General features: G+C 32.1%; 1 protein-coding gene across 8 annotated transcripts in view; it reads right to left on the bottom strand.

The window, feature by feature from the left end:
• CPEB2 (cytoplasmic polyadenylation element binding protein 2) overlaps nucleotides 1–16,906 on the bottom strand; it is a 65,889-nt gene that overhangs the window by 25,715 nt on the left and 23,268 nt on the right. For 5 of the 8 annotated variants that reach the window (XM_064365734.1, XM_021668214.2, XM_064365735.1 and 2 more), the window contains 2 exons: nucleotides 9,866–9,916; nucleotides 2,977–3,000 (listed from right to left, as the gene is read on the bottom strand). In XM_064365734.1, the coding sequence (XP_064221804.1) occupies nucleotides 2,977–3,000; nucleotides 9,866–9,916 (75 nt within the window). The remainder of the gene's footprint in view (nucleotides 1–2,976; nucleotides 3,001–9,865; nucleotides 9,917–16,906) is intronic. The other 3 variants (XM_064365738.1, XM_064365732.1, XM_064365743.1) reach the window with 1 other exon arrangement.

The following is a 16,906-nucleotide window of genomic DNA, read 5'->3' as shown; positions in this document are numbered from 1 at the left end:
TTACTTGCTTAAAAGGATTGCCTCCTGAGGCTCTGTACCATTAACTAAAATAGGTTTTTATTTCTATTACTAAAAATATTCTACATATTTTTACTCCTTTTGGAACACAGTAGCCCTTTAATCCTTTATTAAAGGACTGACTGTGCTATAGAAATAGTTTAAGTTGAAAGGATAGAACTTAAGTTACCCCTCATACCTCCCTTCAATCCCAGACAAGAATGTTCACTCTCAGAATGGAACAGAAGAAACAATGAATAAAAAATAAATACAAATGACAAGTAGTTTTCCATATACTAACGTCAGCTCCCTATGTGAACACTTCTCCTTCCTAATGTTGCCCATCCCGTAGGCAACTGTAGAGTAGAACTCTTTATGGCTCCCAGGGGATAGAAATACACAGTAGAGGCAGTAGGTTTCAAATAAAAAGCAGAGAAATAAATCTCTGCTTTTTGTTTACTACTAGTATAATTACATTTTGATTATTCCTAAAGTATATTTCATAAAATAATATCTAGAGCTAGCTTGATTTAAAGTTCTTATTGACATTATTAAGAAATTCAAGTACATCAAGTCATTTTCGTAGTAACTTGGTTTGACTGTAGTCAAGTGAGAAATCTTGTAAATGCAAACAGTTTCTTTATGCCTGGGCTGAAAGAAGAAAAACAGTTCTTCCTAAACAGGACTACAAAAGTCAAAGTCAGAATGTCCTGTAAAAATAACTGTTCACTCATCATTGCACTGGTAAAAGAGCTGTAACTTATTTTTAGCAAAAATTTTATCAACTCAGTGTGACACACCCCACATGAACAGAAGATAAGCAATTCATTTTTAACAAACAATGACTAAATGTGGTTTATTTGATGGATCAAATCTAAAACCTGAGGCCATAAAACGGGGTCTTTGGTGGTTAAAAGTTTATCAGTCCAAGGTTTATTGTATCTAGCATGGAATAGGAAAAAATAGTTAAAGAAAAAAAAAAAAAAAAAAAAGAAAGAAAACCAGGTGACTAACCCATTTCTGAGGTACTCCTTTGGTATGCAGGTTAAAAAAATAATTCATTACTTACTGCTTCAGTGTACTTTAAAATTCAGATAAAATCTCTCAGTAGTTATTTCTAATGGGTATGCTTTTCACATGATTCTCACAATCAAAATTTTAAAAGATGACTACTACTTTTCATAGAAGATCAACTAAAAATTTACTAAGATCATATAATCTGAGATGAAAATTTGGGCATTCACTCCCCTGTATGCTAAGCCAAATTGTGTGCCAACCATCAGTTCTGTCCTAATGGAAGCTTTTATCAGCAATCTTAAAACCATGTGAGAGTCTTCCTTATTCCAATACAGTAAGGCAGTTCTGAAGCCGAATAATTCTTTATGGCTTCTAGGGGATAGAGATATATAGGAATGACAGCAGATGCCTATATAAAAGCAGGGAAAATTTTTTTTGCTTTTTTTAAATATCATAATCATAATCTACAATTATTGAACTGAGATGAAGACAAATAAGATGACTTCCTGATACCTGGTTCCTAAGAACTTCTTAGATCATGATATTTACATGAGAATATAACACATTAGACTAAACATAAGTCACGACAGTCAAAAGGTGAAAAATATATAACAAGGCAAAAATTCTGAATTGCTCTACAGTTTCAAAATACCTAAAAATCACAGATTGGTAAGTGCACTGTGTTTCAGAGAACTGAAGCTCCATTATTAAAGTTGCATAGTGAAAGAAGCTAGTCCATAGATTTGAAAACAGGTACTAAACTTCTAAACTTTCTCCCCCGCTTCTTAGCTTAAGTCTTTAGAAAAGTTGTTCAGCTTCAATTTTCTAAGTCTTGAGTGTCTGTCTCCTTTTGGTTAGAAAACTGAAGAACCAAAAGATTCAGTTAAGCATTTGAATAAACCATATTAAAAAATTAAAGTTAAATTCAGATAATCTGAAATATAAAATTGGAACCACTTAAGAATATAAAATACTAATTTTGGTTGTCAGTGGTGGCAAATAATTTTGCTTTTTTAAAAAGTATACACATTCATGACTAGTTGAAAAGAAATTATAAAAGTGATCAAAGGGCACTATTATTACTGTCTATCCTCCATGGCTTAAGGGAGATATTTAGAGGTCAAAGAAAACCCTTTTTATTCAGTGTGGCATTTGCAATAAACCTAACAATATAAACATCATGATTATTGCTCATTTAGAGAATAATCTAGTAGCATACTTTTGTTTCCTCTCATCCCATCTACTTCTCTGCACATGGAAAAGGGAGAAGCAAAGTTTTAGCCAAAGAAAACGTCAGCTGCTTTCCTAGGAAGTTCAATAATAGTCTTGCATCACATAGTCCTCTTTCCTTAGGATACCACACGAGAACTCTGTGGGGAATACTTTTGTGGGGGAGGGAAAGGAAAAAGGAAAGGGGAGAAGGTATGTGTGTGTGTGTGTATTAGAAAGAAAGAAAAAGAAGGCGTTATGTTCTTAGAAAACAGAAATATAAGCAACATGATTTCTATAAATCAGTGTTAACAATAATCTATTTGGTATGTGCTACTTTCACCTGGGTCAACATAAAACTAACAATCTAGAGTTGTAAATTATTTATCATAAATATGACAATCAGTTATATATTTAGAGAGTAGAAAAATCACACTTCATGCTACCTTCACTAATATTAAACATATTTAAGGAGACATCATTATTTGAAAAGATACAGAAATAACTTTAAAAACTAGAGTTAAATCTCAACAGTTTAAAAAGGGAAAATTTATGAAACAACCACAGTTAGTATGAAAATACAGTTCAAAAGTTAAGAGATTTAAAATTAAACATTTTGACAAGTGCTCAAATCAAAATACAATTCTGTGAGTTTTCAGACATTGCATGAAAAATCTAGAGTAATTAATTACAACATTGATCAGTAAACCCAATTAGAAAAAAATTATACCATAGCAAATGGAAATGATTTACCTCGTCTTCGCCCATAACTCCTTGCTGCATGTAAACAAAGGACAAATTGTAAAATGTCAGTACTAAAAATAAGCCCACATATACAAATATTTCTGATAAGAAAAGCTATGTGGGCTTCTGGAAATTAGTGCTACTTTGTTTTAAGAGTAATGATAGTGTCACCATATAACATTTGCATGTTTCACCATTCTACAAAGCACTTTTATTTATAGGTAAATATATATCATCTGAATCATATAAAACTCGGAAAGTAACAAGAAATACACAATTTATCATTTGTGTTAAAATTCACAAGTATTTGTTTCATCTAATCAGAAATATACAACACTTTACAGTTAAATAGCATCCCAAATAATTTTGCCAATGAATGGAAACAATTTGAATTAAATGCTTATTATAAAGAGTGGTATGGCATACATAGGTCAATAAATAGCTATTCAGATCCAATTCACATTATACCAAGCCCTGCATGGAAGTAGTGCTAGAAGATACAGATGAATGAGAAGATATACCAGTATTAAACTGATACTCTGAAGCCCGTACAGATCAGACAGGATTTCAGAAATCAATCCATGTTCAAACTTGTTTAGAGAAGTTACTATAGCTAATAATGCTTTCTATCCTTTTAATCTATGTTATACCAACTATCTACTAATTGTTTATATGTCTACCTATGGGGTAAGAGGGATTCAGATACTATCAACATCATCATACAATAGTACATATGGTAAATACCATAAAAGTATAAAGGCATTTTTATCTATGTCACTTGCAGTGGACATAATTTCTATGGAAAAAAAATGACTAATTTCTTTTTCATAAGAAACTCCCAGTTTGATAAAATCCACAAATTGTTTTAAAAGAACTTCTCCCCACAAATTTAAATACACAATGAGTATTTTTACCCTGAAATTAATATATGAAGCCAAGGCAGTAAACAAACAAACAAAAAAAAAAGATTGTTAAAAAATTAACAGTTTATGTTCACAGATTTTTTCAGTCCTGAAAAAAATTCAATATTGAATAAATCTCAAATAAAACCATGTGCTGAAAGTTGTCAGAAATATCTACCTTAAAAATATAAAATTTAAAGATCAAAAGAAAACATTTCACATTATGAAATATACTCTCTTTCATTTTATACTAATGCTTTACTACAAGTAAGTGTATGTATAACACATTAGTTCCTCTTTAATAAAAAGTAAGAAAAACAGTCAACTCTTAGTCATTTCAATTCTAAGAAATAAAGTCAATAAAAGGCTTGTATCAGACCTTTCTATATAAAACTAACTTCATTTGCATCTCTGTCATTCTATTGTCTTTATTTAGCTATATAATCTGCTGCACACTTAACCTATCCTTGAGCTCCAATTACTTCAAAGTCTGGCATATTTATTTCATAGCTTACCTGACCTATATATTATTCCTCTGTCCTCAGAGAGGAGTGAAAGTAGCACTTAGAATTTTGTTGTCTATGTCTTTTAAACATAAAAGTCTTTATAAAGCTCTAAGTGATGAGATATCAACTGTGAACAAATCAGACTGATAGAAGAAATTTTAATAGAGTGATCAAAAACAGACCATAGGGCCACACGTGGTCACACCGTAATCCCAGGACTTTCGGAGGCCAGAGCGGGTGGATCACCTGAGGTCAGGAGTTTGAGATCAGCCTGATCAATATGGTGAAACCCCGTCTCTACTAAAAATACAAAAATTAGCCAGGTGTGTTGATGGGCGCCTGTAGTCCCAGCTACTCAGGAGGCTGAGACGGCATAATTGCCTGAACCTAGGAGGCAGATATTGTAGGGAGCTGAGATCGCACCACTGCACTCTGGCCTGGGTGACAGAATGAAACTCCGTATCAAAATAAAAGAATAGACTACAGAAGAGTGAACAGTTGTATTAAGCCTAGAAATGGTCAACAGTTCCCAAAACACTTCACAGAATGAGTCAGTTGGGCTTCCTGCTTATCCCTGGGTATAGCCTAATGGTATTAACTCAGTATACATTTGCTTTGCAGAATTTCATTCATAGGTGCAGAGAGTTGAAGATTTATAAAGCACATAAAAATATTTTCATCAAATTTAAAGTTGAATGATGAATTATGAAGTCATAATGTGGCACTTAATTCCTGACCTATTGAGAAAATTAATGATACCATACTCAGTTTATGTTCTTAGCTGAGGCTACTCAATACTAAAATGGTAAAAATATGTATAAATTTCATAGCTTCTTAAGTTTCATTTCATTCCTTGGCTTGAACATAATCATTTAGAAGATTTCTCCAACTGTGTCATACCTGAGGAATTTTAGAATCCTATAAAGAGCTATTCTACTTATTTTTTGGACAACTCTCAGATTCCAAGTATCTACATTACCAAAAATAGAACTGACTACAAATGAAGCTAAACCATGTGAAATATTTCCTATTCCCTGTTATGGAAATAACTAATCTGCCACCATCACACCAAACAATGGTGTGTGTATTCACTTTCCTACCAATGGTTTCTATGTGAATTTCTGGAGTATGTTCCATTGTAACTCTTAATCAGAATTATCAGAAAAGTCTACCTATTAAGAAAAAAACTAAGTGACTTATGTTTTTAAAAAGACTTTTTAAAACAGTATGTTCTTCAAACTCATTTAGAATATGATTTCTTAAAAGGAACAATTTGTTGTATAAAAATAAAGAACACTTATGAAGTGTTACAAAAAAACCTCATTCGTACAAAAATGAGGAGCTGGCTATTTAATATATATTACTGAGACATGTATGTACTTATTTACTTAAAGATAATAAGAAGGCTTTGAGAAAAGCCTGAAGACAAGTGACTTTACAGTTTTGGTTCTGGTTTCCAAATCATCTTATTAAGGTTCTAATCCATAGCTACAAAAAACAAAAGCAAAAACAAAAACAGGATGATTCTAACATTCTGACTAGGGACTTTGTAGGGTTGTATGTATTGGCTCTCAGCTACAGTTGTAGTAACTGAATTACTTCAGCTAGAGGAAGGGATAGGCAAACACACCACATCAGCTAGAAATACAGGTTAAAGTCCTCTTGTGAGGAAATTAAAGACATTTTTATTTTTTCAACTTGAAAAAGTCAAAACTAAGGAGAAAAATATGCTTCTAAATTATAATCCTTTTCAATACCCAAAAGAAAGTTTATCTTCTCCACTCACTCCGTCAGCATAAAAAAAAGAACAGATGGTTACCCCAGTTTCCTATTTTTACGACTGAATAGATGTATTTAGAGCATCTGCCTTCAGAAATACAATTACTGAGTTAATTTTCTTAATTAAAAGATACACATAACTTTGTTCCTCTCAAAAGGTACAGTAAGCTCTTTATCACATACATAGCTGTATGTGGGTTATCACAGCAAATTTACATTTCTAACTAGCTTGCTAATAACAATCCCACTCCTCCTCCTAGCCACCAATACTTCTGCTATTTGTTTCTCTTTTGAAAAACGACATGTACTAATAAAATGTAAGCTATTTTCCTTGAGAAAGCCGTAAAGGAAGTGTAATTCAAATATTAATACAAAGGCATTTTGTATTGCTCTTTGCTACTATTGTAAGCAGTTTTTTTTTTTAAACTACTGATAATAAAAAGTGTTTAGGATTTATACATTTAGAAATATAAACATATATCTTTCATTCTAACTTCTGAAGTACTTCACCTCTGGTTTTAATACAGTCTACACAATTTTATATAATATGATTTCTCTAAAGTGCTTCTGGATGCTAAATACAGACTGTTCGACAAACTTGAATTCTTCAATAGTGACAGTCTCCAGCAGTCAATTCAATTTATATAATTTTTTTTTATTGTTTAAATTAAAAATACCTCTACAACCTCATCAAATATACAGGTATTTATTGTATTACACCTTTTTAAATATATATATATATACACATCTGAGTTAACAGACGCTTAGAGTTAAGGATTTGCCAGAGGCATTTCATAGTTTTACTGAGTTTGATCAACTTCCTGGTTTTTATCCCATTTTCTCTTTCTTTCTTACTTAAAGGAATATTTAAAAGATAAACCATAACTGCTGACTAACTATTAGAGGCAGAATCACACAATCTTTACAGATATGTTTACAGATATATTTGCCATATTGGCTTAACAATTGCAACAGTATGTTTTGGTAAAGAAACTCAAGCCTAGAATCACTGTCAGCTTTCTGTCAGTTCTGTATTTTCTAAGGAATGTTCTTTAATTGCAACAGTTATACATTTATTTTAATGTGTATCTGTGTACAACAAAAGTCATCTTGAGTGCTCCAGGGAGCTATGGCATCACACTTTAGGAAACACTGCCTTAGAGAGTTATTTTACCTTTTTTGAGAGGTGTTTTTTTTTTTTTTTTAGAGTAATTTTACCTAAATTTTGTCCCAAGATAGTTTCTAACAAATAGTTCTGGTTTGTCTTTCTGCAACAACATAAAATGTGCCATCTTTGTTAGCTACTTATAATAGACTTAGAATAGTTTAAAACATCAGTTATGTTTTCTCTTAATTTTATATTCTCCAACACAGACATATCCAACTTCATGTATTTATAGGACAAGATTTTTACTCTTTCAAATAAAGTTTTGTCACTGTTCGCCATTACCCACTACTTAGCTAACACTTACTTTCAGAAACTGCTCTAAATACTCTACGTGAATGAATTCACTCACTTCTCAGAACAGTCCCCCAGAATCAGGCAGTACACTAATCTCTGTTTTAGACATAAACAAACTGAGGCAAAATGAAGTTAGGTAAGCTGTTCAAGGTTACACAGATAGAAAAAGCCAGCCTGGGTTTAAACTCAGATAATCTGGCTCCAGAATCTATGTAAGCAACCACTATGAGCTAGCTACTGTTACACCACCACAAAAGAAAAAAAAAAAAAAAAAAGGCTGATGCAAAATTTATTACTAAAAAATGATTTTTAAACTTAACAATATTAGCTCTGCCTGTCCATTAAGTAACACAACTTAATCAAATGCCTAAAAGTGAGTTAAATGTAATATGCTTACGCAAAACTTTAATAATTCAAAAAGTAGGTCTATGTACTATGAGATACAACAATTGCTTTAATCAGTCAATAACAGTTAATAAATAGTACAAGTATACTAATATCACTTAATTCTCACATTTCCCAAGGAGACAATATGCTAAGAATATACCTGAATTACATGCAGTCAAAAATAGCTCAAGAAAAATATCCCCTTACCTTTTAGTATCCTTCTTTGCCTAGTTATCTCGTCAATAACTTTGGTGTCTACTAAAATTATTTAAATCCTTAATATTCAAGACTTCTTTAACCCACAAATATTCCCAATTATATGATTCTTGCTTCACTCTCAACCAATGATCCGAAAGGAGTTTAAAAAAATTCTCTTTGGATTAAATTGTTTCTTTTCCTGATGTAAACACATTCCACGTCCAAGTTTCATTATCTTTTTCTCCCAGCTAGTACCTTGCCAGAAAAAGTTCACAATCTCCAGGCTGGCTTCCTGTACTGAGTATGCATTGTGGCCCCAAATGACAGACTACTAAGAGTACTCACATAATACACAAAACAGATTTGTCCACAAGATGCAACTCTTGTCTGAAATAAAATATTCTTCTTTCTACCATGTGATGAAACACTCTCAACCTAACATCTAGATTATTTATAAGGTCTTTTGGCAACTGACAAAAACATCAATTAACTTAATAATGTTTAGTATAACTAATAATGTAAGTCGCAAATACACCGTGGCCACTAAACTCTTTGCTTCCATATGACTCAGTTATGGCTCCAGTAGTAACCTGACAATTCTGACCACAACCATCCTGTAAGATTCTCACTAATTAGATAACTCAGTGCTTAGACTGGCATGTGATAGAGAACTCAACAGTGAAATGCTGAATGATTAAATCAATCACTTATTTAATGTTCTGCTTCTTCAACTTTTCTCATTAAAATCCTACTTACCCTGATCATCTCCTACATGGTCTGGACTTTATTTTCATCTTTCTGTCACTACAGCCTACTTAATATTAGTTCACATGGTCTAGCTTTACATGTATCTTATTTCCAGTCTTTGTTCCCCAACTTCATTGTCATCTTATTTTGACAAAACTTTAGTTGAAAGAAGAGCCAAGCCATTCCAATGATATTATGTTTTTTTAAAGTAAATATTAATACTATTTCTATTCTTTCCTCTTCCTATTTCCTTCTCCACACCCACCCTCTGACTTAAAAATACTCCTGTGAAGGATATTTTAATCCTCCATCTCTACTCCTACAATCACGGATGTGCTAAGTATTGAGACTCTGAATGTCAATGTTTGTCCAACAGAAAGAAAATAAACTTTAATAAAAATTTATTTATTCTTTTCCATACTTTGGTGAACTTCACTATGTAAGGTTTCTAGTTTGAGTAAGTTTAGTGTGACCACAATACTTACAGAGACACCAGTATATTTCTTATTTAACCACAAACACAAGTGCTATACTAAGTAACAAGTTCTATGCACTTTGCAAATATCTCATTTAAATGTCACAATAATGCTGAGATTATATTCCCATTACACATGGGGAAACTAAGGTAACAGTAATCTGCTCAAGTTCATACCTGAAACTGGAAAGGCAATATTCAAACTAGGACTGCCTCCAAGTCTGTGATCACTGAATTAAAGTCATACTGTTACAAATGACTGCTTTGCCAGCCAGAACACATTCAGATTCCTAATTCTGCCTTTTGTATAGGAATAGTTGTAACTTTACTTTTATACTCATAGAATGATTAAATTGTGTGTACGGAGAGGTTCAAAGAAACATGCATTAAGTCATCTTTATATAAATCTACTGGAAATATAAAATGTTTTTATAAAACTTACCATTTAACATCAACAGATTGTCAGTTCCTGGATGTGGATAGCTCAGTCGACCTTTAAAAAGACAGGAAAGGTGAGTTTGAGGATTATGGAGCTATTTGTAAAGCAAAAACAAAAAACCAAAAAACAACAACAACAAACAAAGGCAGCGTAAAGAGGAAATTATTGAGTGCAGTATATTTCTTAAGAACTAAAAAGCTAATATTCAACTAAAAGTGTATTAACTAAAATTATCTTGGGAAGTTGAAAACAAAACAAAAACAGTTAACCTTAGTTCCTCTATCATGAGATTACAATGTGATTTGGGAGCAAGGCCAATAGAAAAAAGCTTGTTTCTAGAAATGTAGTAACAATGTATGTATCGTATCATATCTTAGTCTTGCAAATTTAATATGAAATGTGAAATTTTTAAATTTTTTCAAAGTTATTTGTAATTTTATCTATAGATCTCACCAAAAATAAAACTCAAGAGAAATTCATATTCCTAAGTCAAAAACAACTAAAATGTTGAAATAAAAAATAAGCAGAAAAATTCATCGCAACTTGCCAATGTGGCTTTATAAAGTCATATTTAAATAAAGAAGTTTAATGAAAACACCTTAAATATATTACAAATGTTACTGAAAACTTCTTCCAAGTTAATAAATGATTAAAAATATAAATAATAAAAATATTAAAGTTTATGAGCATAGTAGCATAATATTTTGTCAGAGTCATTCTTCAAAAGTTTTTTATTTACTAAATGCAAAGGGACAACAGTATTACAAACTGCTGTGGAGAAGAAAAAAGGTATGCGTGAAACATTCTGTGGTTTATCCAGCATTTTTACATTGTAACACTTGTTTGATAAATGCCAACAGCAAGGATGATCATTATTTTTAGTCTAGTTCTCAAATGCCTGAATCTCTAATAGACTATTAGAATAGTACATTAAAACCCATTTAGAGGCTGGGTACGGTGGCACATGCTTGTAGTCCCAGCTAGCTGGGAGGTAGAGAAGGGAAGATCACTTGAGTCCAGGAGTTTGAGCCTGTAGTGAATGACTGTACCAATGCACTCTAGTCTGAGCAACAGGGAAAGACCCTGTCTCTAATAAATGAAAAATAAAAAATAAAAATAAATTCAAAACTCATTAGAAAAATGCCTAAAAATTATATGTCTGGGATTGTATTTTAGTAATTTTCAGCACAATCCCTTTAAAAAAAAAAAACCAGTATGATAGCACATGAGTAAAGAGTACAGATTAACTGCATCTACCTTTAACACTTCAGCAAGTCCTCTACACTTTACAGCTCCATATATAAGACAGAGATTGTCTGTTAGCTTTTGTTTTGGTTATGAAATTAAAGAGTTTGATCATCTACTAATACAACAGTAAGTGGCAGAGATAATCCAATTTTGATACTAAACTACATAAATATATATGACAGATATACATACATATTACCTGTACATACACACACACTTCACCTGAGCTCTAAGTTAAGTATGGACATTTTGATTTCAGACTCAACATAGTTAAGCAAAATAAGTGTTATCAAAAGGATTATCTACCATCTTTTATTTACTTCTGCATTTCACACAGCATGCCATGTGTTAACTAAATGACCTCTTAAATAAAGTTGTCATACTCTAAAACATACAATAAATTTGTTGTTATGACACATAAGTATGGAGTAAGAAATAGAAGCATACATACGGGAGGTAAACAATAAAGAGCCAGGAAGCACAGTTTTCCTAAACTGGACTTCAGTAACACAGAACATTACTTTGAAGTATAATAGCTTATTTTGGAAATATGCCTATTTCTAAACATCTTGCTCCAGATGGCCAAATTTGGAGAACAATTTAAGGCCATGAATAAATTACTGTTATTTCTTACTTAAGATAAAAACAAGTAACTCCTACAAAGTGGCAATCTTTATCACTGTTCAGCATAGTAAGTTAATTAAATCTTTGATACTGATAGTGTGTAGGATGCAGAGGATATATACATGAGTGAGACATAGTCTCATGATGTGGTAGGGGAGATAGACACAAATATACAATTTCAACAAAATATGCGAGGTGCTAAAAGAGTTATGTATAGAATGCTATATAAAAAAACACAAGAGTATGTAATCATGCCCAGGGATTAAGGCAAGACTTCCTGGAAAAGTAAATTAAGCAAAGCCTTAACATGAAGTCTAGCTCTACCTCGAAAGATCCTCAACTTTCAACTGTCACATAATTACTCTTTAACAGGTTCACTGTTCATTTATTTATCCCAAGATACAAAATGTTTTCACGTTAATAGTCTTTTGATATTGTGGCTCTGAATAGACTTTTAAAAGGCACTTTTTGTGGAAAGTTTAAAAGATATTAACTATTTGCAAAGGAATACATATTGTATACATATTCTAAAATACTATAGCTCGATACCTAAGAAAATCTCAATATAGGTAATAAAGTATTCCAAAATGAAATAAGCAATTTAGACTCATTTTTAAATATATCCAATCACCTTTCCTCTACCACAGTCAACACATTAATGTATCTGCATAGGTTAAGTTTTAAAGTTATATTTTACCTAGGATATTATTAAAAGTACTTTCACTGAGAACCTGCCAATTGACAATAAGAACTAACAGCATTTGAGGCTTTACTATGAGCTAAGAGCTTTTCTACATTCTTTATAACCAATTACTTATTCCTAATAACAATCCGATGAGTTAGGTATTATTATCTTCCCATTTTAATATGAAGACACTATGTCACAAAAAGTTAAGTAAGTTGCCCACGGTTATACCACTGGCAGGTACCACTGGTAGGTAGCACTGGCAGAACCTGAACCTAAGCAGTTTGGCTCCATACTCTTGATCAGTACCTTAATAATTACTTTATTTTGATAACATAATATAAAGGTATATATGGTTGGTTGTAGGGCAATTTTATCTCTTAAAAAATTCATAGAATATTCTATAGTATATTTGATAATTTAAGCTTTAATATAGAAAAAACCACATTACTATTAAACTAGTTTCTCCTTATTGTTTAAAAGACCTGTGGTGTAGAGACTGATAGGTGTACACTAATACCTACCTGTTCCTGTCAATAATAGGGTCAACGAAGTTAGACAGATACAGAGCTTCTGAAAGTAAAAAACAAAAACCCAAAAGACTACATAGCCCAGATTTCTTGTAGATAAGTGTATCCCTGAATGTAAGATCTGGCCAATGGGATATAAAGTGAAAGTAGTACGTGCAATTTCTGAGAAATACAGTATTCTTAAAAGGAAAGACGCTCCTTTCCTCTTTCTTGCTTGCTAAAATGCTGATGTGATAGCTAAAGTGAAGAAGCCATATTAGACCATGAGGCAAAAATTGCGTTTTCAGGATAATAGAAAAATGAGACAAAAAGGAGCTTCAATCCATGAAAATCACCATATTACTCTAAGAGTGTTAATGTTTCTGGTAAAGGAAACAAACTTCTTATTCAAGCCACTTAGGAGTTTTCTCTTGTCCTGAAAGAACCTAAGCCTACAAATAAAGTCCTCTAGTAATAAACTTGGGCAAATTAAATTTTTGGTAACCAGGTAATGGCTTATTATTGCGAAAATATGATAAAGTATAATTTCATAATGATTTAATATATCTACAAATAATGGGTAACACTACTAGCTCTTGGCACTGGTCCTTTTACATTAAGATACTATGTAATTTAAAATAAGTAATTTTAAAAAATATGTATTTTTAGGTGTCAGTGAATAACTAGAGGATCTATTGTATCTTAAAAATTGTCTTATTTGTCTATTATGATTTCAAATAGTAATTTGTATATAACATATATAGTCAGCCCTCTGTATCTGGGGCCCTCTGTATCATGGGATTCAACCAATAAATTATATTGAAAATATAATTCCTGACCAAAAATATTCAGGAAAAAAATTTCCAAAATGTTCTAGAAAGCAAAACTTGATTTTGATGTGCGCCAAGTATGACACAACATTGAATCCACACAAACGTGATGTCTAGGCACTGTTTCAGGTATAATAAGTAATCTAGAGATGATTTAAAGTATACAAGACGATATGCGTAGGTTATATGCAAATACATCATCATTTTATATAAGGGACTCCAGCGTTGCCAATCTTGGTATCCCCAGGAGGTCCTGGAATCAGCCTCCATGGATACCAAGTGACCACTGTATAAAAAAGCCTTAGTTCGTGTTAGCCACTTTAAATGTATTATCTGAGCAACTAAAAATACTAAGAAACATGCCAACTCTATACAACTTATCACTTGTTAGACAAATTACCAGATTACATTTAGAACAAATATCTGGTCCCTGATTCTTTACCATTTTTGCTACACTGACTTCTTTGCTGTACCTCAAACATGCCAAGTAATCCCATTTCAGGATCTTCCTACTTCCTTTTTCTACTTGAAATACATTTGCTCAGATATGACCAAAGCTTGCACCCCTCACTCCATTCAGGTCTTGAAGAGATGGCATGACAGATTATGCTGTCTACAATAGCAGCTTCTTTCATTCTCTATCCCCTTGACAGTATATTTTTTTCTGGATAGTACTGATTATCATCTATTATTTTCTGTCTCTATACTTCTTTAAAACAGAAGATCCATGAAGGCAGTAACTTAGTCTCTTTTATTCTCTAGCATCTAAACAAAGCCTAGCTATCATATAACAGGCTCTCAAATATTTGTTGAATGGATAAATGAAATATTTCATTCCACTATGTGAACTATGGACTGAATTAAAACCACAAATACCTTAATATGTGTTTGCATGTATGGCATGAGAAGGATATTCTCTAAGAAAATGAAAAAAAAATCACAGAACAAGACTTTTTTTTCAGCTTATTTCTAAATCTCTTACATATTACAAGTTGTGGAGAGAGACACTGCAAAGGTCCTGCTTGTTGCTCTTTGCCAAGGTAATTTTTTTCCCTTCTACACAACTTTTTTTTTCTTTAATAAATTACCACAAGAAACAAACTCCAAACCCCTAATATTCAATTAATGATGCTAACTCACTCTTCAGTGATGAGAAAATAGCTAAAGAACAATGCCATGTGTTCTGCCAACTGTTTTTACAAGAAAAATAAACATTTAATTCATATTAGAGTCATAAAGAGTTTAGGTTACAATTAACAACAGATCAAAAGGGAGACAACAGTATGCTGCAGTGATTAAAAGCACAAACTCAAGAGCTACCAAGTTCTACCACTTACTAGCAGTTGAAACTCAGACAATAATATTAAGAATAAGCCACAGTCATCCAACTGTAAAATAAGGATAAATATCTACCTCTTAGTCATGCAAATTAAATGAGTTAATACATATATGTAGAGTCCTCAAGAACAATGCTTAGCTGTATCAAGTGCTCAATAAATGATATGTATGGTATGTTATATACTATATATGTATGTTAAACATACAATACACACATATCCTTAATAGAAGACATCTAATACTTCTTAAATGATTTATATAAAGCATTGCTCCCACTCATTTGATAGACTCTTCCAGTATTTTGTTTTTATAATCTACGTTTTACCTTTACTTCCAAATCCAATTAGGAAAAAAAGGTTCATGTGAAGTCTGGTAAAATCCACTTAGAATGTGGTCATTACCAACCTTGAATAACTCCAATCTCTGCTCAGATCCAAGGGGCAGGACAGTCATTCCTGACCACACTCCCAAATTTCAATGCATGCCTCATAAAAGCCTAAGAATAAGATCATACAAACGTAGAAAAGACCCTTAGATCAAAAGTACCAGATCCCAAGAGAGCAACAGAATCATTCCTTACCTACATCTAATAAAAGCCACCAATCTATTTTAGATTCAATTGAAATTAATCTAGTTAACTTATTCAAATCAAAATCCTACCATAAATTTTTTGACCTAATCATATTTTAAGACTTTTATCCAATTAATACTAGAAAATTTACCAAGAAACATCAAAGAACATAGAATACCAAAAAGTTTTGATTCAAGAAAAGTGTAATCATAAAAGACAACAACAATAAAAGATAAAACTTAAGTCATTAATCATTTAGTAAGATAACGTATTATCATATATCTTTACGATAAAAGTTGTACTAATTAAGATACATGTAACTAATATTAAAGTCAAGTTGAGTTAATGGTTGCAAAACTTTTCATTGTCAAAAGGTTTTTAGACAAAAATAATGCTGATAACCAACAAGAACAGCAAACAGGCAACAAAATATTGCCAGTGAAAGTGGTATAAAGCAAACATAAGTTGGTAATATATGTTTACAGCCTCAGGAACAAGCATATGAAGTTTGTACTATGGAAATAAACACAGAAAAAGCTAACTCAATTTTATTTAAAAATCTGAAATACCTAAATGTTCAACTATACAAGAATGGTTATACAAACTATTTTACATGTATAGATACAATACACAATAATTCTTTAAAGTTCTAAATCAATATTTTGAAGAATACGAATTATGAGAAAATGTTTCATCATTCAACCAAAAATTTACTGGGCCCCTCCTATTAGTGTGACATTATGATAGATGCTGATTTAAGGCAAAGCAAAAACACATGTGGGCATTGCTTCCATGACACAGTCTTATGTGAAAGATATGTATTAAAAAAAATAATAACAAAGGATTGAATCTAAAATAAATACGAAAGGTGCTCTGATTAAAAAGAAACTTGATTCTCTATAAATCCTTAACACAAAAGTAATCTATCCTTGATAGGGGTGCCAAAGAATGTTTACGATGAGGTAGAAGTTGACTAGAGATTATAAGGACTTCCAACTGAACATGAAGGACTGAATACACGTGTTCACCTCTGTTGCTTTCTGAAGCCCCCAAAGTGACAGTTAAAAAGATTTTAGGCTGGGTGCAGTGGCTCACACCTGTAATCCCAGCACTTTGGGAGGCCAAGCTGGGTGGATCACCTGAAGTCAGGAGTTCAAGACCAGCCTGACCAACATGGAGAAAGCTCGTCTCTGCTAAAAATACAGAATTAGCCGGGCATGATGGCATATGTCTATAATC

This window comes from Aotus nancymaae, unplaced genomic scaffold (assembly GCF_030222135.1).
Source record: "Aotus nancymaae isolate 86718 unplaced genomic scaffold, 86718_ANA_hifiasm-v0.15.2.pri h1tg000006l, whole genome shotgun sequence".
NCBI lineage: Eukaryota > Metazoa > Chordata > Mammalia > Primates > Aotidae > Aotus > Aotus nancymaae.
Note: the sequence above shows the minus strand (reverse complement) of the source record. Positions and strands in the feature narration are given on the sequence as shown.